We start from the raw sequence: 27,575 nt of genomic DNA, 5'->3' as shown, positions 1-27,575 counted from the left end.
TTGAGTCGGTGGTGCCATCCAACCATCTCATCCCCTTCTCCTGCTCTCAATCTTTCCCAGCATCAGGATCTTTTCTAATGAGTTGTCTCTTCACATCATGTGGCCAAAGTACTGGAGCTTCAAGGTTATCCTAATCTCCATAAAAATAAAGATTAGGATATCAAGGTTATCCTAATCTCCACAAAAAGAGGTGAGGAATATTCCTCTCTTTCTACACCCAATCTTTGGGTAAGATTGGAATTATTTGCTTCTTATTTGTATGCTACTGCTAAGTCACTTCAGTCGTGTCCAATTCTGTGCGACCCCACAGACGGCAGCCCACCAGGCTCCCCTGTCCCTGGGATTCTCCAGGCAAGAACACTGGAGTGGGTTGCCATTTCCTTCTCCAATGCAGGAAAGTGAAGTCGCTCAGTCGTGTCCGACTCTTAGCGACCCCATGGACTGCAGCCTACCAGGCTCCTCTGCCCATGGGATTTTCCAGACAAGAGTACCAGAGTGGGGTGCCATTGCCTTCTCCGTCTTATATGTATAGTAGAATTCAATAATGAAACCATCCAGAGGTCGAGATTTTCCATTACTGATTTAATTTTCTTAATGTCTGTGAAACTAGTCAGGTTTTCTGTTTCTCCAATTGGTTTTGGTAAGTTATGTTTTTTTCTAAAAATTTTCCCTTCTTATCTGAATTTTCAGGTTTATTGATATAAGGTAGTATATGCTATGCTGTTATCTTTTGATGTTCCATATCATGTGTATTTGCTATCTTTTTCTTTCTCTAAAAATGGTGATTTGTGCTTTCTCTTATCTTTTTTTATTAGTCTTGCCACAGATCGTCAATTTTATTAGTCTTTTCAAAGAACCAACTTTCATCTTATTGGTCCTCTCTACTCCATTGATGTTTTGTATTTCAATCAATCCTGCATAATTGCATCCTCTGTTCTACATATTTTATTTTTTCTAACTTCTTAAGACAGTATTTTCAACCTCTTTTCTTTTCCAATCTATTCATCGAAGACTTCAATTTCCTTCTAAGAACTACTTTAATAGGTAGAATTTTCCATTTTTTTGGTTTTAAATATTGCCTAATTTCAAATTTGATTTATTCTGTGATTCAAAGGTTAATTAGAAGCATGGTTCTTAATTTTGAATGTATGTGGGATTTCTTTATGCCATGGAGTTTCAGCTTGATTGTATTGTGTTCAGAGAACATACACTATGATTTCAATGCTTTGAATTTATTAATAATCTCCTTTTGGCTCAGTACAGTGAAAATATCCCTTATGTGCTTGAAAAGAGTGTCTTCTGCAGTTGTAGGGTGCAATATTCTGCATATATATCCACTGGGTAGAGAAAGTTCATTATGTGGTCCAGATATTCTATATCCTTGCTTATTTTTGTCTGCTTGTTGTAGCAATTACTGAGATGGTAGTGTGTAAAAATATCTCCTACTGTGATTACAGCATGGTATGTTTCTCCTTATGGTTCTGCCTTAAGGCTATGTTCTTAAATGCATACATATTTTAAGTTATTATATCTTCCCAGTATAGTAAAATGTTTATCTGAGAGAATGGACCTTCTTTATCCCTAGAAATGCTTTCTGTTTGATATTAATTAAGCAACTGGCTCAGACGGTAAAGCGTCTGTCTGCAACGCAGGAGACCCGGGTTCAATCCCTGGGTTGGGAAGAGCCCCTGGAGAAGGAAATGGCAGCCCACTCCAGTATTCTTGCCTGGAAAATCCCATGGATCGCGGAGCCTGGTAGGCTACCGTCCATGGGGTCGCAAAGAGTCGGACACGACTGAGCGACTTCACTTTCAGAAGTTTTCTTTTAGTTTAGAATTTGCCTGATATATCTTTATCCATCCTTTTACTTCCAGCCTTTGTATATCTTTAAGGTTTTTATATGCCTGTTATAAATGGTAGACAGATTTTAGATTCTTATTCAGCTCTGACAATCTACTTTTTGTCTTCTAACCAAAGCATTTAGCCCACTTATTTTATGGTGAATACTGATATATTTGGATATGTGTCTGTCATTATATTCTGGGTTTTCTACTTGCTTCTTCTGTTCTAGCATTTTTGTTCTGTCTCTCTTCTTGATTTATTTTGAACTGTTTGTTTTTCCTTGTTCCGTTTTTCTCTTTTATTGGTTTGGAAATACTCTGTTTCTATCCTTTGAGCGGTTACCTTAGAAATGAGAGCAGGTATTGTTAACTTAATCAAAGTCAAAAGTTAGCTAAAATCTTCATTTTCCAGGACAACTTTTATTGCAGTTCCCCCTTCCCAGCTTCCTATTTTATTAAGTATTTTAATTTTATCTTGTTTTTTAAAAGCTGTATGACTTAATCAATTATAAATTATTCAAGACTTGTGTAAGCAATACCCAAAATTCAGTAGCTTAGCCCAATAAAAGTATATCCTTCACTCAAGTTGGAGTCTTATGCAATTCAGTCAGCTCTAGGCGGGACTCCTTCTAGAAGGGACTGTGCCATGTATGAAGAAGGCCTGTACAACCTTCAAAACTTGCCTCCTCCTTGTGGAAATGTGACCAGCTTACACAGTCAAAGGCTTTATCAGTCAGGGCTCTTGATTTCTTTTGTAATACAATTTCTTCAAAACTTAGTTGAATTCAGACCTCACTGTGTATCATACACTCAGAGTGCTTTCTTTGGCAAAGTTCTCAATTCTGCTTTGTTTCTTTGCTTTCTTGTCCACACACCTCTCTCCCTCAAAGGCTGGCTACACCATTAATATGATCTTTGCTAAGATGTGCTTCATTTCATTGAAACCTTTAGCTGATCTCAAACATAAAGACTTAATCTCATTGCTTACTCTTTGAGGTCTAAAACAGTGTACTTCCCTAAACCTTCAAGACTCTAAACTGCTGGATTCTTTTTTTTTATTTTAAGTGAAGTATAGTTGATTGGCAATGTTATGTCACTTTCTGCCATACAGCAAAGTGACTCAGTTATACATTAAACTTCTGGATTCTATTTCCTTTTATTTATTATCAATGAGCCAAATATTCCCAGAGCACATTTATTTCTTATAAAGTCTTTTAAATTAATTAGTTAATTTAGGCTGTGTTCATCCTAGTTATGGCACGTGGGATCTTCCTTGTACCATGTGGAATCTTTTGTCATAGTGCACAGACTTATACACAGACTCTCTAGCTGTGGCACAGAGTGCACAGGCTTCAGTAGTTGTGGCGTGTGGGCTTGGTTGCTCTGTAGCAGGTGGGACTTTTTAAATTTTTTATTTTTAATTGGAAGATAATTGCTTTCCAATGTTGTGTTGATTTCTGACATACAACATGCTTTCCAATGTTGTGTTGATTTCTGACATACAACATGAATCAATCATAGGTGCATATATGTCCACTACCTCTTGAACGTCTCCCCCCCTCCACCCCATACTAACCTTCTAGATTGTCACAGAGCTCTGGGCTGAGCTCCCTGCATCACACAGCGACTTTCCACTGGCCATCTATTTTACATATGGCAATGTGTATGTTTCAACGCTACTCTCTCAATTTGTCCCGCCCCCAGCTTCGCCCGCTGCGTCCACAAGTCTCTTCTCTATGTCTGGCATGTGGAATCTTAATTGCCCAACCAGGGATCGAGCCTGTGTCCCCCGCATTGCAAGGCAGATTCTTAACCACTGGACCACCAGGGAAGTCTGCCCTGTAATGTCTTACAACTGACACACGATACTAAGTTTCTGTTCAACAGACCCATCCCCTAGGGCTGCCAGCTCATGATCCACCCCAGAATTATTGCAGGCAATCATTTTGCCCATGCAACACAAATCAACACTTTCCGAGCCTCCTGTCAGTTTCCTTGCTATCCATCACGTGATCACTAAGCCCGTGCCACACATCTGATGTTGTTGAAATGGCTCTCTTTAACATATAAATTTCTACATTAATCAAGAGAAGTACGACTAGTTGGAGTGACAGTCTCTAAATCTGTGAGTTAGCATAATAGAGGTTTACGTTTATAGCATATTCCATGCTGACTGGGAAACTCTCCTTGAGTGTCTGCTCCAAGCAGTGGCTCAAGGATCCGGGACAATGTGCATCTCCCACCTTCAATGAGTGGCCTTCATGGGGGCCATGCGAGAGGAAGAGAAAGTGCATGGTGTTTCACGGCTCTGCCTGAAAGTGGTGCATATTACTTCTGTCTCCACCTCCATTCCATCAGCCGGAACTCAATAACATGATCTCGACTATTTGCAAGGAAAGCTGGAAAACAGGATTCTTTTGTGGCTGAGAGGAGTAAAAGTGAATAGTGCCATAGAGCCAGTCTCTATGAGACTTTACTGTTGTGTCCATTCAGCGTTCAAGAGTCATTCTCATACTTAGCACTTCTTGCTCTTTTTCCACTCTTCATATAATACATTCCTTCTGGGATCACTTTCTGCCTGACGTACATCATTTAGAATTTCTTTCAGTGAGTGCCTCTGGCAGTAACCTCTCTCAGTTTTATCTAAAATTTGCCGTTCAATTTGCCATTCTCATGAGAGATATTTATTATGGGACCTTTCCTTAATGATGGGAGAATTCCTGTTATACTGTCTACCTTAGGTAGCACTAGGATGTGTTTCCGCTTGCTATGCCTCATGAGACTATTAAAACTTATGCTCAGATTCACTCAGTTTTACAAATCCCTTTGGGTAAAATTGACTTCAGAAATCTAGTTGTATCTCTGAATTCACATAATTATTTAATTTTTGGTCAAAGAATTACTTTATTGACAGATGATCAATGCATTTAAGATTTGATTATTTAGCATTTTTAGCAACTTTTTGATGGGAAAGGGAACCCAAGGGGGACCCAATATAGTCTTCCATATTACTCTATCTTCTGATATTCTTCACAAGTTCAAGGCCATTTCCTCACCAAATGGTGACTTCTTTAGTAGAGGACAGATGTTAGACTTTGCATTCTGTTCCAAAAGAAAAGCATCCTCATTAATGGAAGTTCCAGATTAAATCTAACGTGAAAGTGAAAATGAAAAAGTCTCTCAGTCGTGTTTGACTGTTTGCAACCCCATGAACTGGAGTGGGTAGCCTTTTCCTTCTCCAGGGGATCTTCCCAACCCAGGGATCGAACCCAGGTCTCCTACGTTGCAGGCAGATTCTTTACCAGCTGAGCCACCGCTCTAAGGTAAACACAGACGGCCCACCCCCACATCACATAGAAAAATATATATGGAACTCCCTGCGTGAAAGGATTAAACCCTCTCCCTCAGGGCTGATTGCTGTGTTGGGTGGTAAAACTGCTGCTGCTCTGTCCAGCACAGCCTCCCAGCACCTTAACCAGACCCTGGCTCTTAGTATTGGTTGTTAGTCGCTCAGTCATGTCCGACTCTTTGCGACTCCATGGACTGTATCCTGCCAGGATCCTCTATCCATGGAATTCTCCAGGCAAGAATACTGGAGTGGGTTGCCGTTTCCTTCTCCAGGGGATATTCCTGACCCAGGGATCGAACCTGGGTCTCCTGCATTGCAGGCGGAAGTGTTACCGTCTGAGCTACTAGGGAAGCTACTAGGCTCTTAGTAAGTGCTCCATAAATACCCCATGAAAGCTGAGCTCATCACATATTTCTTTCTAACAAATTAGAGAACCACACAAATATATTTTTTAAATGTTTAAACATCTTTATGCATGGCGCTTTTCTCTCTTGTGGGACTTAGCACATTTGGGTTTACAGTGAAGACTTTCTGAGTCTTCGCCTTTATCTTTGCAACTAATTCATTGTTTCCACAAGGACAAGAGCCTGCATGCCACTTTCCATATACCTCGCAGGCTAGTACAGTGCCTAGTGCGTACATGGCTGGTGTTCAGCAACGCAGGTAGATTGGTTGGTCAAGTAAATAAACCTCTGAAATCACAGATATTTGCCATTTCAGAGCTGGTGGGGATTAAAGGTGTTGTCCACAGCCTCAGGACAAGAAATGCCCTAAGACAATGGTTAGCCAATACCTATCAAATGCAGTGGATCGTGCGCTACCTGCAGGAGGCTAGCCTCTGTTCTCGTCAAAGGTGAGCTCTTCTCACTCATTTGTGAGCTCCATCATACCCCACTCCACACCATATTCAGGAGGCTTGTGGCTGCAGAGCAGAGTACATGTCACAAGACCACGACCCCAGGATGAGACCCCTGACTTGGCCACAATCAGTGGCGCACACTAGTACGTAGAGGGTTGCTCATATTTTTGAGTAACAGGTAACATGGGGAGGAGGGTCTCTGAAAGCAGTTTCTGGGATCAGCCCATGCTAACGGAGTGAGTTGCCATGTGTTTTTCCCAGACCTGTGGTTTCTGACCAAGTCTTGAGAGGAAAGGTGACGGGCAGCTTCCAGGACCTGACACTGTCTCTGCTTCTCTGCAGCTGCGGGTCTTCAAGCTGGCCAAGTCCTGGCCCACCTTAAACACGCTCATCAAAATCATCGGCAACTCAGTCGGGGCCCTGGGGAACCTCACCATCATCCTGGCCATCATTGTCTTTGTCTTTGCTCTGGTGGGCAAGCAGCTCCTGGGGGAAAACTACTCCCAAAACCGGAAAAAAATTTCGGCCCCCAACGAAGACTGGCCACGCTGGCACATGCACGACTTCTTCCACTCCTTCCTCATTGTCTTCCGGATCCTCTGTGGAGAGTGGATTGAGAACATGTGGGCCTGCATGGAAGTTGGCCAGAAGTCTATCTGCCTCATCCTTTTCTTAACAGTGATGGTGCTGGGCAACCTGGTGGTGAGTGCGTGGGCCACGCAGGAGACTTCAGGGCGAGCCTAGGAAGCTTTGACGTTGCACGTGTGCTGCCACATTGCACCTCCCTGACGAAAAAGCCTTCAGACTTTTCAGAGAGGTGTGGGGTACACCACGAGAACTGTCCATTGGGAGGCAGCAGGAATAAGCTTATGTGACAGAGCAGGAAAGACCCGGTTTAGAAGCCCAGCTCCGCCTCTAGTACAGTTGGGTGATCCTGTGCAAGAGACAATCTCCTGAGTTTTAATTCCCTTAAAATCAAAAAAATAGTGCTTACTCATGGGCTTACTGGGATAATTAAATTACAGGAACAATATATGCAAATTGCCTAGTGTAGCGTCTGAGCTATGGCAGAAAGTCAATAAATGTTAGCTGTTAGTTGTTGAAGGAAAATTTCCCTTCCCCACTGCAGAGGATATCAGGAGATTTTTTGGGGGGTGGGGAGGGGGTAGGGAATAAGAACTGACTGATATCTCGGAGCTACATGGGTTCTAGCTAAGAGCATGAGGGCAAGCACAATGGGACGAGAGGAAGAAGCTAGGTCATAGATAACATCCAACAGCATGATGACAATAACAAAATCCTCTCCCAGGTTTGAGGGAAGCCCCTCTGGAGGCCTTTATCCCAACTGGCCCCACCACCCCTTCTCTGTCCCAGCCTGGCTCCTCCCCCTCAGCTTGTGTCCACTGTCTCAAGTTCTGGGTGCCCTTGCTCTCCTAGCTCTGGCCTGGGTAGGGGGAAGGCGTGACTTCTAGGAAACTTTTTTTTTATTGAAGGATAGTTCATTTACAACACTGTATTAGTTTTAGATGTACAGCTTAGCGATTTGGTTTTTCCCATTATGGGTGATTACAGGATATGGAGTATGATTCCCTGTGTACTGTAAATTCTTACTGCTTATCTATTTTATGTATAGTAGTTTGTATCTGTTAATCCCTTACTCCTAATTTATCGCTCCTCCTCCCACCTTTCCCCTTTGGTAACCATAGTTTATTTTCTATGTCTGTGAGTCTGTTTCTGTTTTGTATTTTCATATTTATTATTTTTTAGATTCCACACATAAGTGAGATCATATAGTAAGTTTCTTTGATTTATTTCACTAAGCATTATATCCTTTATGTCCATCCATGTTGCTAAAAATGGCAAAATATATTCTTTTATGGCTGAGTAATATTCCATTGTGTATATGTGTGTGTGTGTGTGTACACACCGCATCTTCTTGAGCCGATCATGTGCTGATAGACATTTGGGTCACTTCCACGTCTTACAGGAGCCCCTTTCTTCTTGCCCTGGAAGTCAACCAACCTGAATTATTTTCCCCTAAGAATTTTACAGAGAAGGGAAAACTAAACCATAAGAGGGGATGAAAAGACAAATCCAGGCTCTTCAAAGTCTTTCTCACCAGGGTTCCTGAGCCAGAGCAGCCTTCTACCCGCTCTCTGAGTAGGGGGCTGGACAGAATGCCTTTCCTCCCAGCTGAGCTCCCCATCCTTGCAAAGTCACAGGGGCCCCTGACCCTGAGGCAGGAAGTTTGCCCCTCTGAGCATTTTTATATCCTCATGTCATTTCCTCTTCACAACCACTCTGAAAGGTAGGGAATCCCCACTCCCTGCTGCTAGGGGAAGGACATGAAGTTGGAAGCAGAAAGGAGATGTACCCAGGATTCTAGAGTGAGCAGCTGAACCAGGGTTTGGCTGATAAGGGTGGTGCTGGGGCACGCCCAGGCCTGCTCCTTTTGTTGTCTCTTAATGTCCCTTTGCTCAGCAGGAGTGACCCTCCTCTGTGGCAGAGAATGCTTCCAGGCCCTGTCCATCTGCCATGGGCATGGGCGTCTTCAGGGCATCCCCGAGGCTCCTCTCAGTTGCTGTCAGAATGTCCATTCCCCCACGAAGAAAAGCATCGTGGGTGGGCAGAAGAGGCCCAGGTGTGGCTGTCCTGCCATCCAGCTGCCACCCTGGTGGGCCGTGGACGGGCTCAGCTCATCGGCTGAGTGATCTTCCCTGCTATACCTTCTCTCCAGGTGCTTAACCTGTTCATCGCCCTGCTGCTGAACTCCTTCAGCGCCGACAACCTCACACCACCCGAGGACGACGGCGAGGTGAACAACCTGCAGGTGGCCTTAGCGAGGATCCAGGTGTTCGGCCAGCACACCAAGAGGACTCTTTGCAGTTTCCTCAGTCGGCCCTGCTTGCTCCCCCAGCCCAAGGCAGAGCCCCAGTTGGTGGTGAAACTCCCACTTTCCACCTCCATAGCCAAGAACCACATTGCTGCTGACACAGCCCTGGGGAGCCCCGGACGGCTCCCGGCACTCAGAAGCCCCAGGGACGACCACAGTGACTTCATCACCGATCCTAACATATGGGTCTCTGTGCCCATTGCTGAGGGCGAATCCGACCTGGATGACTTGGAGGAGAATGGTGAGGAGGATGCTCAGAGCACTGGGCAGGAAGTGATCCCCCAAAGGCAGGTGAGAGTTCTCCCATGGGATAACCACAGGAAGAAGGGAGGGGCCTCAAGGCTGGAGTGACCAGGGGCAGTAGGGAAATTTTAATAAGAGGTTTTCCAACCTCAGGGCTGGTGCAGCCTTGAAGAGCCTCAGGCAAGCCAGGTATAAGAGCCCTAGATGTTAGGAAGCACAGGCCATGCCAAGTTCTCTGGAGAAGGTTGCATTTAAGTAGGGCAGTCAGAGAGCAGGGGCAGTGTCTGATTCCCAGGCCACCTGGAGATGCTTGAAAGTGTCTTTCCTACAGCTGTCCCATTCATTCCACCCAACAGGGGCTTTGTGCAGGAGATGCTAATAAGATTCCTCTAAGAACAGGATGTTGTCCAAAAGCAAGGCTCCTCTGATCTTCACCAGCAGCCTAAATGATCACTATGTGACTCATTCATCCAACTTTTCCCGACAAGGGATGTCACAGGAAAATGACATTTGCTCCTTTGGCACCAAGGAATTTAAAGTACATCTTTGGGTAACATATTTTTAAATGCTTTGCACAGCTCCTTTCTACCTTAAGGTATAAATCAACCCTTGTTAACCTCTTCTCAACAACTCAGCACATGCACCTCTCCACAACATGGAAAGGCAGGGGTGCCTGTGGGACCTGGGGACAAAGAGTGCTGCTGGCCAGGCCACTAAGTGGCCTCAGACAGCTGTGCTTTGAGTCTACAGCTCTTCCCTAGCCTCCTTCCCTTGCAGCTGTCACTGCTCTTGTGTCCCAGCAGCTGCTGTTATCAGCTGCCATATTTTACATGCCTTTGTCTGGGTGACAGCCGAAGGCAGGGCATCAACATCCCCAGAGTAAAGGACATGAACTCTGCCACAGCCATCTCCACTCAGAGTCATTTTCAATTACTTTGGGGGTTCTTGGGGTCTCCAAAGGGCCAAGTTCATGACCACTCTGACCCCAGGACAAGTGATAATGGTCATGGCTAACATCTATGGAGCCAAGCACTACTTGCTAAGTGCTTTGCAAGTATGAACATATTTAGTCATCAAAATAACCAAATAAAGTAGATCTTGCCTTCTCAAGTTTGCAGATGGGAAAAATGGAAGTAAGAGAGGTTAACTAACTTGCCTAATGTCACACAGCTTATAAGTAATGATGCCAGGAGTCACACACAGATCCATCTGGCTATATGTATATACATTAATTGTATATGTCAAGTCCTTGGCTCGGGCAGACAATGCTGTGCAATATCTCTTCAGAGTTAGAAGTGATCAACTGAGGGTGAGCCCAAGTACCCAAGAGAGGACTTTCTCTCACCATCAGGAGCAGCTGCAGCAAGTTGGGAAGTATGAGGACCACCTGCCACCCAGGAGCCCAGGGTCTGGAATATCCTCTGAAGACATGACTCCATACCTAGGTGAGAAGTGGAAAGACGAGGCTCCTGCTCAGGGCCCTGCAGAGGTAGGTATGTGAGCTTCCTGGAGAGGTTGAGAAGCCTGCCAGACACTGACCAGTGGGATGGTGGGGCCTGGAGGATGGGGCTGGGCATGAGGTATTCCAGACCACAATCAACCAAACCTCATGTTTCATCTTGAGAATTTTTAAAGTCCTTCCATATAATTCTATCAGGAAGAAAGAGGTTCCATAGACTAGGGGGCCAGGACCCATTCCTCAACCTCTCTGAGCCCCTGTGCCTCCATCTGGAAGCCGAGTGGTTATGGCTACTTGGTAGGACTCTTTTGAAGCTTCCATGAGATGCTGCTTGTCAAATGTTTAGCTCCTGCCAGAAATGGAATAAGTGCCCAGAAAATGACACCCAAGAAAAAAAGGAAACAAAAAGACAATGCACAGAGAAAGCTGAGTATCTTTCAGAGCCAGCAGATCAAAGTCGGAGTTGGTGTGGGTGAAGAAGCCTTCCCCGTGACCACCCCCGCTTTCTTTTGTCCACACCATCTTCTCTGGTCAAAACCAGACTGGTGCTGGGGAGAGGCTGTCTGTGCTGAACGGTGTACTGACGGTCTCACATAGACGGAACAGGAAGAAGATCTTATAAGCGGTAAAAATAAACTCGGTGGTTTCATTGCAAATCTTTAAAGAAAACAAGTTACATTGAAAGAGGTATCTCTAAAGATTTAGCATCTGCAATAGCTCCATATTACATTCAAGAATTTAACTTGACACCTAACCACTGAGTTCCAATGGTGACAGGCACCGAGGAGGCAAAGATAAGGAAGACATAATTCATCCTGAAGCTATCAAGCCCATCAGCTTGAGGAGTGCCGGCCACTGGCTGTGTGCCTCTGGGCAAGGCTGGCCCAGAGGGGTGAGAGAAGAGGGTGGGCTGGGGTGGGATTTGAGGGCCCTGGATGAACACCGGCCTCTTGGTTCCAGCTGGGTGAGGGGTACTCTCTCCATGTGGACAGCATATTTCTGCTGAGCATTGTAAGGTCTCCCCTGGCTAGTCTTCTCAACTCTATGTTTTCAGTGCATTCCTGCTGGGGATTGTTTTTGTTTTTGTTTTGTCCATGACCCCGGCCAGGCAGGGAGGGGCCTGACAATGACAGATGGGACCCACCCACCCCCATTTGGGTCCATTAGCCGAGCGATCAGGTTTACTAATATGAGAGCAGCTTCAGCTCCTAATTGAATTCATCTGAAGACATTACAGGGCTGAAGCTGCCAGGAGGGCAGCAGGGCCCCTGCAGCATTGCTCCGTGATTAAATATTCAAGCCCAGTGAGCGCTGAGAGTCTTGATGGGCATAATTACGGTGTCTCGGGCCGTCGCCAGCCCTCCATCAGGGGCCTGGAGGTTTAAAGCCTTGCACAGCTGAACCTCTGGGGCTCTGCGGAGAGCACCGCTGTTCTGGGGTTCAGCTGGAGAGGCACCAGAACAGAAGGGGCGCCATGGTGGGTCCAGCCCCAAGGGGCTCTCGCTGTATCTCGGGGCATCTTGGAACTCCAGGCCCGTTGGGCCGATGGTGACTGTGTGCAGATTCACGGGGCCCCGCGGAGAGCTGGGGTCACTGCTGGGGCTTTTGCCCTGCAGGGAGCGGATGACACAAGCTCCTCGGAAGGCAGCACTGTGGACTGCCTGGACCCCGAGGAGATCCTGAGGAAGATCCCTGAGCTGGCAGACGACCTCGATGAGCCAGATGACTGCTTCACGGAAGGTATAGTGGCAGCCACAGGCCTCCTCCCCTTGACATTCATTAGGGCCAGAATCCAGCTCATCTGGACACTTCTGTGTTCAGGGCTCCGGCCTGGGGTCCACGGGAGACAGGCAAGCAGGATCTTTTGCTCCTTACTCTCAGGCTTGAGGGCCCAGCGTCAAACATGAATGCCAGACTCCCAGAAGTCCAGCAGTGGAATCTGTATCTCCCGCCATATTAGACACAGCAAACAGATGCTTTGCCTTCCTCATCACCTTTGAAAACACCTCACTGAGTTATAAACCTGCCCTGTTGAGAGTGAAAGGGAAAGGTAGCCACTGCCATAAACTCTTGATTGGGGACGTAAAGGACCCAGAGGAGGGCAGGATCATCTGTGTCCCTCCATCCCTTGTGTGACTCTTACAGGCAGAACCTGCATCTTTTATTCTTCTTTTTCCTCAGTATTTAGAACAGCAAGGCCTGGCATGTCTTCAGTAGATATTTGTGCAGTAAATGAATAAACATATATTTCATACGATGAAAGTAATTATGGCCTAAATAAACAAATGAATGATTTAATTGAGTTTCTACTTTCACATGACCCTGGGCTGGGCTGCCACTGGGCCCCATCCCAGCTGTAAGGACCTCCCAGTTCAGCACAGGTTCAGGCATGGCCCCTCAGACACCCCCAGGTCCAGGCTCCATGTCTTGTCCAGCCACCAGAGAGGGCAGGATAAGGAGAGGGACCATGGCATCACCTGTAGGGAGGAAGATGCCTGGGAGGAGGTGAGAGTGAGCAAGACCAGTGGTGGAGAGGAGGAAGGGCAGGATGGAAAGGCTGCCTGAAAAGGGACCCGGCTTCTCTCACATCCCAGGAAAGAATTCTTTTCCAAAGGAGCAGCAAGCGGCTTTCCCAGCCAGGGCTGGAGCCAAATGTGCTTCCTTTGCCAGTGGAACATCACTCACCCCCAGTCCCTTCTCCCCACAGGCTGTGTTCACCACTGTGCCTGTTGCAGAGTGAACAGCTCCAGGTTTCCCTGGGCCACAGGCTGGCAGGTACGCAAGGCCTGCTTTCGCATCGTGGAGCACAGCTGGTTTGAAAGTTTCATTGTCTTCATGATCCTGCTCAGCAGTGGAGCGCTGGTAAGGGGAGATGGGGTCCCTGCCCCAGAGTCCTCCAGGTGTGTGATCTCCCACCATCCAGAGGCCCTGGGGCCGCAACGCTGGGCTCCTTTGACTCTGGGCTGGAAGTCCCCAACCTGGGACTGAAAGGTGATCTGCAGCCCTGCATGAGGGCTCCTCTTAGCAGGAGTGCATGATCTGTGCTTGAGGTGCCCAGGTCATGGCCTGCTACACCTGACTGCGCGGATTTCAAGCAGTGAGTGTGGAGATCCCCTTTACAGACAGGGAAACTGACACTCAAAGGCTTTATGGGACTTGTCCAAGGTTACCCAGTTTTTCAGTCATAAAACCTAACTTTGCCCTCATTTGATCCCAAAGTCCCTGATTTTCTACCTTCTGCCCTCCCAAATACATCGCCCTTTTCTGAGGGTCCAGAACCAAGAGGACAACCCTTCCCTGCCCCATCAGGTCACTTGCAAATACCATCGTCATTCATTCAAAGCTCATGGAAAATCATCACAACAGCACTTCTCAAAATTTAATCACCCAGGGAGCTTCTTAAGATGCAGATTCTGATTCAGTAGAACTGGGGTGCGGCCTGAGAATCTGCATTTCCAACAAGCTCCCACATGGTGCTGATGCTGGTCCACAGGCCACAGTTTGAATAACGAGGCCTTACAGTCCGGGAGATTCTGAGTTGAGACACTTCCTAAGCCAGCTCAGTGGTAAAGAATCTGCCTGCCAATGCAGGAGATGTAGGTTCGATCCATGGGTCAGGAAGATCCCCTGGAGGAGGAAATGGCACTTTAGTATTCTTGCCTGGAGAATTCCATGGACTCAGGAGCCTGGCAGGTTGCAAACAGTCCATAGACGTGCGAAGAGTTGAATGCAACTGAACTTACACACTCATCCTAAGCCTCTTGCTGAATGCCCAGCTTTGTAGCATACGGAAGGATGTTTCCCTCTGCACCATGGCATAGGCTCCCCACGCAATCTCAACTCCTCTTCCCAATGAACCAAGGTAGACATGGACACAGGAGGGGATTTATCATCCTCAGGGGTCCACATTTATGGATGAGGACATCACAGCCCCGAAAGCCCCCAGCTCATTAGTTAAAGGGAGTACTCACGCCCCAGCCTCTTGACTCATAGCCCCAGTGTTTCCACTTGTCTTGCTTCCCGTGTGTCACTTACTCCCCGAAAGCAATATACTGACCATCTGGACATGCACTCCAAAGCCACATTTCCCAGGAAGGGAGGCCAAACTGCTAAGGGTGTTGTCTCAGCATTCAGGAGGAGCCAAGGAAGGTGAGAAGGTCTGATGAGAGGAAAGCGAAGCCAGCAAGGGCACAGAGCTGAGGGAGGAGAGTCTCGTGCAACAGGCTGGCCTGCCATCTTGGCTGAGTGGAGAGGGGCTGGCAGCATCTGGTGGTGCCCACTGCCCCGGCACGGGGTGGTGAGGTCTCTCTCAAACAGCAGTCTCAGCCCAGTCCTAAGTGCAGAGGCCACACTGCAGGGCAAGGGGAGGCTGGGCAGTGTATTCGCCACACATACCCTTCCCTCTTGGAGAAGGCGATGGCACCCCTCTCCAGTACTCTTGCCTGGAAAATCCCATGGATGGAGAAGCCTGGTGAGCTGTAGCCCATGGGGTCGCGAAGAGTCAGACACGACTGAGCGACTTCACTTTCACTTTTCACTTTCATGCATTGGAGAAGGAAATGGCAACCCACTCCAGTGTTCTTGCCTGGAGAACCCCAGGGACAGCAGAGCCTGGTGGGCTGCCATCTATGGGGTCGCACAGAGTCGGACACGACTGAAGCGACTTAGCAGTAGCAGCACCCTTCTCTCTATCCTGAAAAAGATAACCTCCATCATTTGATGTGACTATCACCACATTTGCTAGGGACTAGGTGCTTTCTTCATCATCTCCTTCCCTTCTCTCTCTACTCCCCTTTTCCACACCCCAGAGCTGCTCCCCTGCCCTCCCTCCAGGCAGGGAGCACACACCCCACACCAGCCTGACCCTGAGTCCACCCGCCCCAGCTTTGCTCTCCCATCCACCTCTCCTTCCCCAAGGGACTGAACTGGCTGGCACCAAACCAAATTTAGTCTTCCTTATGCTTTTACTTTGAGTACATTAAAAAAAAAATAGCATGAGTTTTTATCTGACAAAGTGAAAAAAAAAAAAAAAACTTGGAAATTATGGGAAAATGCAAAGAAAAAATAACACCCATTTTCCTATCACTCGGAGAGAATCTCACTTTGAAAACATTTTGGTGCACTTCCTTCCCATCTTTTTTATGCATGTAATACATGCTGCTGCTGCTGCTGCTAAGTCGCTTCAGTCGTGTCCGACTCTGTGCGACCCCATAGATGGCAGCCCACCAGGCTCCCCCGTCCCTGGGATTCTCCAGGCAAGAACACTGGAGTGGGTTGCCATTTCCTTCTCCAATGCATGAAAGTGAAAAGTGAAAGTGAAGTCTCTCAGTTGTATCTGACTCTTTGCGACCCCACGGACTGCAGCCCACCAGGCTCCTCCATCCATGGGACTTTCCAGGCAGGAGTACTGGAGTGGGGTGCCATCGCCTTCTCTGGATAAGTATTACAAAATGAAAGTCACACTTGTGCATTTCATAATTTCTCAGTAAATTTTCTTGGTAATTTGGTCTTCCTGTCTTATTGACTGGCTGTAGAGTAGCTAACCACCACACTCGCTCCTGATAGCATTGAATCTGCCTGCAATGCTGGAGACACAGGAGACCTGGATTCAATCCCTGGGTTGGGAAGATGCCCTGAAGGAGGGCATGGCAACCCACTCCAGTATTCTTGCCTGGAGAATCCCAAAGACAGAGTAGCCTGGTGGGCTACAGTCCATGGGGTCACAAAAGAGTCGAACATGACTGAGCGAGTGAGAACACACACTCACATCCTTATGTACACTCCTTTGGAGGCGTCGGCTTTTCTCCGGTCTTAGATCCAGCCTTAGAAGCAGAACTGGAAGCAGGAATTCTTGTGCAATTTGTGGAGGGCACCCTCTGGGGCTTCCCTTGTAGATCAGTTGGTAAAGAATCCACCTGCAGTGCAGGAGACCCCGGTTCGATTCCTGGGTCGGGTAGATCCCCTGGAGAAGGGATAGGCTACCCTCTCCAGTATTCTGACCTGGAGAATTCCATGGACTGCATAGTCCATGGGGTCACAAAGAGTCAGACACGACTGAGCGACTTTCACTTTCCTCTGGGCTGCAGCACGTGAAGGAAGTAGGGCGAAACAGGGAAAGGAGCTGGAAAAAGATGTGGTTCCCATGAAGCCCAGCCTCACCCTGATCCCATGGGAGCTCTGAAGCATAAAGGCCATCACAGGACTGTCCCACGTTGAAGCAAGGGGACAGTCAGACACTGGCTGCAGCTGCCCCCAGAGGGGTGATACAGTCTCCTAAGGTGGAGTCACTTCCCTTCAGCCCAGGGACGTGTTCTCAGGCAACAGGCATCACCAGCTGTTAGCAGCCAACATCCACAGTAGCTGGAGATGGTCCCTTAAACAGGATCTAGGTGGGACACCAGCAATAGGTAGTGTCCTTAGGATACGTTCTTGAAGGCAGAATTGCCGCATTTCTAAAACATTTGAGTCATATTACCAAGTTGGGGGTGAAAAAAACTCAACTAGGTTTTACTCCACCCAGCTGTGTGTGAAAGGAGCTGCTTCCCCACAGCCAAACTGACTGGGGGGTTCCCCTCACCCCATCCGCCTGCACCCCATGCCTCTTCCTCTTCATCAATATGATGAAAGAGAAATGGCATCTTTTCCTTCATTTGGATTTCCTTGATTACTGGTGAAATGCAGCATTCTTTTTCAGAGTTCATTGGTGAATCTTACTTTCATTTTCACGAACATCCTTTGTTGCTTTTATTTTTAAATCAAGTCACTGTTAAAAATCCCTTTGGTTCACTTCCAAAATCCAATTCAAGAAGGATTCCTTTCTCACTTGTGTTCGGCTTCCCTGCAGAGTATAAGCAGAACTGTGTGTCCCCGCTGGCTCCAAGAAAGTCCTGGTTTGTATCTCGCAGGGCCTCCTCCACTATTTCATGCTACCTCCCCAGAGCAGAGAAAACAAAATGTTGCAGGTGAGCTGCTTCCCAAAGCTCCCCCAGGGGCTGTGGCCAGGGCTGGCTAGATCCTTTCCTCTCCTTGGGCCCCACTGCTGTGGGTCTCAGCCACCTATCAACTTGCTTCCTTCCTTCCAGGCCTTTGAAGACTTTTACCTTGACCGGAAGCCCACGGTGAAGGCCTTGCTGGAGTACACTGACAGGGTGTTCACGTTTATCTTTGTGTTTGAGATGCTGCTCAAATGGGTGGCCTACGGCTTTAAGAATTACTTCACCAATGCCTGGTGCTGGCTGGACTTCCTGATCGTGAACGTGAGTGACCCAATGGGCATTTGTGGAGTTGGGGGTCCTTTTCTCTGGCTGATGGCTGCAGCTAGTGCAAAGAAAGTTTAGCAAGGGGTCTGAGAATAGCCCTGCATCCCTGTGATCCAGGTAAGACCTAAACAGTGCATGATTCCAACACTTCGGGTGACCTTCAGGTGAGTCTTTAGGTCCTTGGTCTCCATCCAAAAAGACCACTTTCTACTCTCTGTATTTTACATTCAAAGCAAGATAGACATGACCTTGAGTCCACTGGCTTCCAGACCTCGTGATGCTAAAGACTGCCTGGCACAGAGAACCTGCCCTCCCTCTGACTCAGTGATCTCCAGCCCTGGCTGTGCTTTAGAATCACTTGGGGAACTCGTAAGAATACAGTGAACAAACACTCCTCTTCCCAGAGATTCTGGTCTTCCTGGCCCTAGATGGAGTCCAGGCATTAGTGTCTTATAAAGGTTTCTGGGCAGGTCCAGTGTGTGGACAGGATGGAGAACCACCAAGCTTGTGCCACTGGCATTTCCCAAGTGGCACTAAAAGTGGCAGAGGCCCCACTGGAGAGGTGATGGCCTGGAGCCTGCGTGTTCAGATGAACTTGTGGCCACTGGCCCTGCATTAGGGGATTTACCAAGTGCCTCCCACACATTAAACTTGGGCTTTCTCAAAGCTCTGGGGAGACCATACTCAATAAAGTCTCCTAATAGTCCTTCTAGCCCCCAAAGCCCAGAGAGAGTGCCTCCTCTTCTGAACCATACAGTCCTTCATCTGTCCAGGCTCTTGCAGTCTTGGCTTTTTGGGATGGCTGCCTGAGCTCTTTGTTCACTGCTGCATGTCTGAGGGTCCCTGCAGGCAGGGGGAGGCACGTGCTAAGTTTGTCTCTGCTTCCCACACTCCCACAGCCATCGGTGCCAAGGTCTGCACATCAGAGGTGTTAGGAAATGTGTCTGTATTTGGTGCTTGCCTCCTGAAGCTGGATGGGGTCCAGTTCAGAACGTTCTGTCCAGCCTCCTGTGTTGGCAGGTCCCCCACAGCAGGTCTGGGCACCCAATTCTCTTCTTTCCTGATACCAGTGCACTAGCAGCATCAGGCCACTGTATCACAGGGATTAGCTGTGAGGCCTGAAATCTGAGTCACAGGTGATAATTTTGTAGGTTATCAAATAATTATTCATAGATGAAGGATAAATGTTTAATTCCACCCACCCGCCCTTGTGAGGGGCAGTCACTCCTAAGTAGGTCTCCCTAATTTCAGTCCTAATCACCTGAAATGGTCACCCACTCATCCACCCATTTTCCTACTAATTCTCCTTCTGACCACCCATCCCTTCTTCCATCTATCTGACCATTCACCCTTCCCTTCTTCCTTCCTTCCAAACATCCCTTCATGTTTACGTCTCCTATTTATTGTCAGTCCTCTCCCCCCCTTCATCCATCCTCATTCTTCTTCCTCTCGTCCCTTCTGTCCCTCTGTTCACCCTTTCTGTCCATCCATCATTGATTCTTAACCCTTCTCTTTCTATCCTTTGATTTCTCTTTCTATCAAACTGTCCAGCTATCGAGCTTTCTATTCATTCATTCAAGCACCTTCCATCCAAGTTGGAAGTTTCTATCTTTCTATTCTTCCTTTAATCCTCCTCATCCGCCTGTCCCTCCTTTCTTCCACCCATCTGTCCATTCATCCCCTTTTCCTCCATTCATCCATCCTGTCAACCTTCCAGACATTCTCTCATCTCTTCCATTCCTCTATCCACCTATCTCTTCATTCATCCATCAGTCCTTTTACCCAGCCAGCCATCCTTCCCCAATCCACCCACCCCATTTATCCACTATGTCAATTCTTCTTTGCCTTCTTTCTTCCATCCTCTCTTTCAATTCTATCATATCCATCCTTGTATCATTTAATCCATTCTTCTATCCAATCATCCTCAACTTTCTATCAATATATCTTCCTTTCCTTCCTTCCATCCACCCATCCCAACATACTTCTGTCTCTCTTTCAATTTGTCAAAATGCTTATTTATAACTACAGAATATAAGATTGTCTTATGAAGTGTTCTGGGAGAGATAGAAGCCGAGAAATAAAAATTCTCTATCTCCAGAAGTTTATACTTTAATCCTCCAGCAGATAGGACACACAGAGAGAAATAAACATATGATGATTGAGGATGCTGTGAGCACTGCTGGAAATAATTAGTGTCTTAGGGACATAGAGATAAAAACCTGCATCTGCTCTGGGGGTGGCATAGCTGGGAAGGCTTCATATAGAAGTTGGCATTAGATATAGAACTTAAAATGAGTGGGAGCAACAAAGTACGAAAAGGGGTGGGGTGGCCAATTTAATTAAAAGATGACCCTGGGCAGAGGCACAGACACAGGTGCATTCAGGGAATGATTTGATCTGGGTAGGATATATGGATGATATATGACTGGAAAAGCAGGCTGTGGCCATATAATGTAGGCTAAGGAGTCTGGAGCTTGTCCTGCGATGATAAAGCATCAGGGAAGATTGGGAGTAGGGGAGAAACATGATCATAATCAAGTTTGCAGTGGAGAATGGATGGGATGGATCCAGCAGCGGGGCCTAGAGATCAGTTGGGAGGCTTGTGGCCTGAGCTGTAGGAATGGAGATGGACTTGAGCAGGAGAGCTTTGATGGAGAGGCCCCAGCTCCTGATTGCCCCAACTGCAGATTTTGCAGCCCTCCTGGGGACTGAGCAAAAGACTGAACAGGGTCCAGGATGGAACTGGCCCCAAACCTCCTGCTGTCAGTCAGCCAGGTAGCTGGGTGCCACCTGCTGACATCTGGAGAGTTGCCTGGATGAAGGAAGGGGGTCCTTCCCATTCCAGTTTTTTGTCCTAGTGGAATAAGCTACAGTTCAGAGAACAGGCATTATTTGGGGCTCTAGCACCCAAGTGTAAACCCTTTCTTTTCTGACATACCTACCCAGCTATCAAGACAAGCTCAGCCTGAATTCAGCCCACCAGTCATGGTGCAGTTGGGGTCTCCCAGGATTGGGTCACAGTCTCTGGCGAGCTCATGCCAATGCATAAGGTATCTCTCTGGAACCTTCAAAGTTCCTGGGGAGCATGACTATTTTTCCATGTCAGTTTGCATCATTTGCAGTCCTTGGTCCAACACTTTAAAAATGCAAAACTGACTGACCAACAGGGACTCACAACTCAAGTCATTGTACTTCAGCTGTCTGTCAAAGCTGAATCTCCCGACCCCATGCCAGTCATCATTCCTGAAAAATTGCAGACCTGTGAGGGCCTCAGAGTTTCTTAATCTGACTCCTCACTTTACAAAGGGTAACAACTTTTGTACACCTGGATTAACAAGGCACTGACTGAAGGTCGCAAAAAAAAATCAGTGTTGAAAGGGAACTAGACCCCACCCAGCTTCTCCAATGGCTCAGCAGTAAAAAAATCTGCCTGCCAATGCAGGAGACACAGGAAAATCCCCTGGATCAGGAGGATCCCCTGGAGAAGGAAATGGCAACCCACTCCAGTATTCTTTCCTGGGAAATCCCATGGACAGAGGAGCCTGTCAGGCTACAGTCCATGGGGTTAGACACAACTGAGCAACTAAAAAACAACAGGCCTCACCCAGCCCAGGACTCTCTCCTTCCCTCTTTTCTGAGCACATACAATTGAGACTTGCTTTATAGTCCTCAAGGTAGACTTTCAGCATCACCCCCATGAAGGGCCAGCATCTCTCCAAGCCTCTGAAAGTCAATCAAATGTTAAAGGCTGTTGGGACCTGGCTAATGCCCCTAGAGGGGAAAGGGAAGGCTGATTTAACTCCACCAGGAGCTTGACCAACTACAACCAGGGGGTGGCAATGTGAGAGACTGAGATTTCCTTGAACAACAGTTCAGATTAATGTTGAATGAAAGCTTTAATGAAAGTCAAGAGATGGGACTCTTGCTATACCTCTCATTAGAGTTCAGAGTAAGGTGGAAGCCAGGATGACGGCTCCTACAGAGTTGGGAGTGGCAGGGATTTCCTGTCTTCTTCCACCAGGGCCAACTGAGGAACCTTAGGGTGATGCTTTGCTCTCTGCCTGCTCTCTTGTCAGATCTCACTGACAAGCCTCATAGCGAAGGCGCTGCAGTATTCTGATATGGCGCCCATCAAAGCCCTTCGGACCCTCCGCGCCCTGCGGCCACTGCGGGCTCTGTCTCGATTTGAAGGCATGCGGGTAAGACTTCTCTCCTAACTGCTCTGGTCTCCAGCATTTGGGTTCCCCGCCACCTTCATGCTCTGTGCGCCACTGACCCTGAGATCCGGGCCCCGCCCCCACAGACCCCCGCTTTCTGCTGTCACACCAGCGGTTTGGCAGTGTCCCAACTCTCCTGGTTCTCCTTCAAGTCCCTCTGTAAGCCCTCTTCGCTTCTCACATCCAACAGGACCCAGACCTTGCTTTCTCTTGCTCTCAGTGAGGTGACCCTGCTTCATGCCTTTGCAAGTATCTCTGACCTCAGTCTTCCACTCTGCCTTTTGTCCTTCTTGTAAAAATCTTCACAACATCCCAAGCTCTTCATCTTTCCATGACAAATGAGCCTTGCCTCTGACATTCCATTTAAATGCAGTGACACACAGCAGCTTAGCCACCACCCACCAGCAGGGATCGTTTCTCCAACCCAGCCCAATCATTTGTCCTATGGATTCTCTCCTTTGATCCATCCCTCTCCTCATCCATGGCTTCGGCCTACACCTTGCCCTCCCTGTCCTCCTCAGAATGGAATGTTCACAAGCCTGACCCTTGTCTCACAGGGGGACAGGGGACTGCTCATTTCTGCTCCCCTCTCTTCCTCATGATCATGAAAGTCTCCTGGTACAGAAAGCAAGGTTTGCTTTCTTCCTCCACCATTGCCTCAAAAAATACACAGGACTTTCAAAACAAGTGTGGACTTTTAAAATTAACTTGTATCTTTACAAACACTAGGAACTTATGATTGAAATATTTTGATATTTATTTTATCTCTAGGTTGCTGATTTACAAATCAGCAAGTTTGTGAATATGAATTTGGGTTCTCACTGATTATTGACCAAAGTGCACTATATATTTTATAAAAATATACTTTATAAAATAAAGTTCTAGAAGTCTCTGTGTGCAAGTACAAAACACACTTGCACCACCAACTGAGCATGTATGTACTTATAAATGTGTCCTCAATTTTGAGGAGAGACAGTGAGCCCCCCTGAATGACCTTGAGAGAGAAGATATAAACCCATCTTCAGCTGCCCAGTGCCTCTGTCTTATGAGTGTAAATTTTGGCTCTGATTAACCCACTTCTCTTCCTTCCAAAGGCCACTGGCTTGTGACGCAACCTGCATAAATGTAGAAAGAATTGGAATTTAGCAAGAAGAGTGGTACATTGGTGGGGCTCCAGGTCTTTCTGCCTTTCTCCCCAGGTGGTGGTAGACGCCCTGGTGGGCGCTATCCCATCCATCATGAACGTCCTCCTCGTCTGCCTCATCTTCTGGCTCATCTTCAGCATCATGGGTGTGAACCTCTTCGCGGGGAAGTTTCAGAAATGCATCAATAAGACCAATGAAGGCTTTCTTCTTGTGCCTTGGTCTACTGTGAATAACATGTCTGACTGTGAGCGTCAAAACCACACTGGAAGCTTATTTTGGGTCAATGTGAAGGTCAACTTTGATAATGTTGCAATGGGCTACCTCGCGCTTCTGCAGGTGGTGAGTCCTGAGATCAACCTTGTCTCTTCCTTTGGCTGCTCAGTAATGTGGACGGTCTGGGGTCTCCAGAAGATGCTATGTGGAGACTCTACAAGGGATAGCACTCAGCGTGAACTGAGATTATTCCCTATTCCTTCAGAGGACACTGTGAGGCTAGAGGACCTTATCAGTGAGTGTGACCTCGTAGTGGTGCAGTTAGACCAATGTGGGCTAACAGAATAAAGGGATGGGCTTGCCATGCGACTGTATCAGGTGATAATTTAGAATTCACTACTTTTACAAAATAGACCTGATACAGTCACATAGACTAAACAGTCTTCTACTGCAAATCATCTCCTAGAGGGTAATAAACTATGTTCCAGGTCTGTTGTAATGACATATAATGCTGGCTTGTGAATGTCAGTGACAGTCACACTTCCATTCATTCATTCATTAATCCCTTGCCTTCATCCACTTGTCATTCAGTGTTGCTGCAATTACTTATATGTTTGTCACGCAATTACCCACAACTTCCTGCACGCCACCATTTGTTCACAGATTTGTTCCACAACTAGTCCCTAAGTAGCTATGGCATGCCAGGCTCTGAAATCAGAGGCGTGCCAGAACTGGCTCCGGGGAGTGGCGGGGGGTGGGGGTGGGGGGGAATGCTCTATGAGAAAAACGGACAAATAAGTGAATCAAAATAGAGGCCAATGGAGATGACTGGGCGGACACTGAGTGGCCTCTGCTCCTTGTTTCCAGGCAACCTTTAAAGGCTGGATGGACATCATGTATGCGGCTGTCGATTCCCGGGATGTGAGTCTCAGCCTGCAGTGCCTCCCGCCTCTCCCTCTGTGCATCCCGCCCACACTAGTCTATTTGAAATGGACTGAAAGCGGCCTTGGTGCTGGGAGAGGCGATCACCTAGCAGTCTGGCTCTATCCCACAACCCGGAACAGCAGCCAGCGGGCCCTCTGTTGGATATTTAAACCAACCTAGTCTTCTAGGCTTCTCAGGTTCTTCCTCTGTTCACCATTGAGGAAATTATCAGAGAACCTCTAAAAGACTGTGTGTGAGGCTACTCCCTGGGCAGAGGGTGGGCCAAGGGCAGCGTAGCTAGAACAGTGGAATTTCAGACATGATCATGGCAGCTGATGGGTGGAGATGGGTGCTGTTGGGGAAAGACCCTTTCCTGCTGGGGCAAAAGACACTACTGACAGTCTGTCCCATGTCCCCTCGGCCACCTCTGGGTTCGCTCTCATGCTCTGTTTCTGGTTTTATCTGAGATTGGATTTTCTTCAGTGCCTCAGAGTTTGCTCAGCAGCTCCTCCTGCAAGCACAGAGGACTGCAAGCCTGCACGGGTGACCCTCACATGTCAGCTGTGGGAGTCTGTAGACACATGCCCTTGCTTCCTTGTCCCTTCGAAGTACAGTTCTGAGGTGTGTTCTGTGGTCCTTAGAGGATGGAGGGCCACTTGCCTGTGATGATGGTGCTGCCTTTATCCTGTTCCTGCTTCCCCTCTCCTGGCCTCACTTCTGCTTCCTGGGATCACTTCCCAAAGAAGCCCTCTGCACCCAGGTCCTTGTCTTGGGGCTCAGGGTTCCTTGGGGTTACCACAAGCTAAGATGTCCCCTTGTTCCCATGCCACCACTTGTCTGCTCACAGGTGAACTTTCAGCCCAAGTGGGAGGACAACGTGTACATGTACTTTTACTTTGTCATCTTCATCATTTTTGGAGGCTTCTTCACGCTCAATCTCTTTGTTGGCGTCATCATTGACAACTTCAACCAACAGAAAAAAAAGATAAGTGGGGCTCAAGTGTTTCTGAGGGAGTGGCGAATCTTAGACTTCCCATCTGTCCCCTGGCCCCGTGACTGAGGCACCATGAGTCACAGCCCCCATGCCTGACCAGGAGCCCAATCTTGGCCTTTATCACCAACACTGACCGTGTCTGGAGTCTGGGCCCAGAAAGGGCTGAAGGCTGCCCTGGGGGCAATAACAGTGGTGTGTATTATCCTGTCTCTTTGCACTTAGGAGGCCAGGACATCTTCATGACAGAGGAGCAGAAGAAGTACTACAATGCCATGAAGAAGCTGGGCTCCAAGAAGCCCCAGAAGCCCATCCCACGGCCCCTGGTGAGCCCCAAATCCCCCCACCCCCCTCTAGCAAAGCATGTCTAGAACTCCAACCTGACAGCCCATGCCTGTGCTGGTAGCGGTCTGACCAGAATTCTCTGTGGAGGAGGACATCTAGTTGCGTTTGGGGATGAGCTAATGAGAGTTTCCAGACCCGAGGGAAAAAAGTCTGCAAAAATCAACTCTGGTCTTCTGGAGTGAACATACTCCTGTAGATGTTCCAAATAGACCTGTGTAGGGAAGTAGTGAATTGCCCAACAGGCTTAGGGTTCCAGCACCAGATCAGAAACAGATTAGGCAAAATGATATTAAGGATGGTTCGAGACCTGAGATAAAACATTTGTGGTTATGAGTCATGATGTAGGTTGCAGTGTATCTCCAGGCTCACTGCCACATTCCACCCTATGCTTACAGGTAGAGAGGAAATGGCCAAACCTGGGATCCTGGGCCCGGTCATGGTCATGGTCAGGGGACACAATAGGAACCAAAAATTATCCCACTTTAGTGTTTAAAGACTGACCGAAGCTTAGCACCATACTCCCCTTCGATTCCTTCGTTCGCTAAGAGCCGTGGCTCAAGCCCAGTAGCCCTTGCCCACACAAGGGCAAAGCCTAAGGACCTTCAGCAAAGGCACAGGCCTTTTCCTAAATGAGTCAGGGAAATATACATTCTGTTGGTCAAGGCGTTAGGATTTCTAAATTGAGGCATGGGGTTTGCATAAATTACTAAAAACTTCATGAGCACAAAGTCTTAAGAACATTTACAGGAGGGGAAAATGCTGTGACCTCTCACACATTTTACTTGGAAACTGTGATCACAAATGTATTACTACTCTCAATTCTGATAAGATGTGTTACAGTGGGGAGTGAGAGGACGTTTAGGTCTCTGTAGGGGCAGAGGTTTCCTTCCATATCCAGTGTAAGATCAAGATAACTGGGGTTGAATTAGCCTGAAGTGAGTCCCTAAGTTTCAGCGAGTATCCCTCCAATGTCCAATGAACGAGTTCAAACTTAGAAAATGTAGATGAAAGGCTGAGCCCAGCCAATCATACTCAAGTAGGGGTTACAGGAGAAGGCTCCTAAGACCTACTGAGAAGCAAGCAGCTGAGTCCCTGCTAGTCTATACCGATGGCTGGACTGGTTTTGAATCCACGTTTGAACAGACAGCAAGGTGTTCTCTGCTAGAGGCGCCCCTTGGCAAAATCACAACAGTTTGGGGTACCTCTCCCTACATACTTGCTCCATCTCTCGATAACATCGCAGCTTCTCCCCTCTCATCAACCAATCCCACATGCCATCACAGCTTTCTCCTCTCAAGGAGGACAATTTCCTTGGGACAGAGTGGGTTGCATTTCCAAAAGGGACCATGGAGAGGGTGCTGTCTCAATACAAAGGTAGGAATCTAGTATTGAAATTCCAGACAGTACAATAGGGGTGGAAGTCAGTGGTTGAGCAGGAAGACCTACAACAAAATCATCATGTTTCCTAATTGTGTGCACCATCCCCAAGGTCCTCCAAGGTGGGCACTGGAGGAGGCCTTCCATGTGGGTGAGAAAAGTAAGGCCTCATAGCCCAGCTGAGTTCCTGACATTAGTCATCCCTTTGGATGGGATGGGGGTATATCATTAACTATCAACACTGATAGCTCTAGTGGAGGAACGTGACTCTCTCCTTAATATTCTGGTCCAGGCATGGCCAACATTCTTTCCTTTGTTCCGTTCAGCATAGCTGAGGCAGGGTTGGAACATTTAAACGAGACTTTGAGGCTTAGGGATGCCAAAAGGGAAACTAGCAGAGCAGGACCCGAGCAGCAATTGCATCTGGCTGGTCTCCAGGACCCACAAGCCTTGGCCCGTC

At 47.6% G+C, this 27,575-nt stretch overlaps 1 protein-coding gene across 1 annotated transcript in view; it reads left to right on the top strand.

Moving 5' to 3' along the window:
• Positions 1 to 27,575, top strand: part of SCN10A (sodium voltage-gated channel alpha subunit 10) — an 87,056-nt gene that overhangs the window by 52,038 nt on the left and 7,443 nt on the right. Inside the window, exons 15-25 of the mRNA XM_068983099.1 lie at positions 6,392 to 6,751; positions 8,787 to 9,233; positions 10,537 to 10,674; positions 12,261 to 12,384; positions 13,352 to 13,506; positions 17,727 to 17,900; positions 21,980 to 22,102; positions 23,320 to 23,604; positions 24,346 to 24,399; positions 25,250 to 25,387; positions 25,615 to 25,719. Coding sequence (XP_068839200.1) covers positions 6,392 to 6,751; positions 8,787 to 9,233; positions 10,537 to 10,674; positions 12,261 to 12,384; positions 13,352 to 13,506; positions 17,727 to 17,900; positions 21,980 to 22,102; positions 23,320 to 23,604; positions 24,346 to 24,399; positions 25,250 to 25,387; positions 25,615 to 25,719 — 2,103 coding nt within the window. The remainder of the gene's footprint in view (positions 1 to 6,391; positions 6,752 to 8,786; positions 9,234 to 10,536; positions 10,675 to 12,260; positions 12,385 to 13,351; positions 13,507 to 17,726; positions 17,901 to 21,979; positions 22,103 to 23,319; positions 23,605 to 24,345; positions 24,400 to 25,249; positions 25,388 to 25,614; positions 25,720 to 27,575) is intronic.

The sequence above is a fragment of the Capricornis sumatraensis genome, chromosome 10 (assembly GCF_032405125.1).
Source record: "Capricornis sumatraensis isolate serow.1 chromosome 10, serow.2, whole genome shotgun sequence".
In the NCBI taxonomy this organism is placed as follows: Eukaryota; Metazoa; Chordata; class Mammalia; order Artiodactyla; family Bovidae; genus Capricornis; species Capricornis sumatraensis.
The sequence above is the reverse complement of the archived record's forward strand: the minus strand, read 5'-3'. Positions and strand labels throughout refer to the sequence as shown.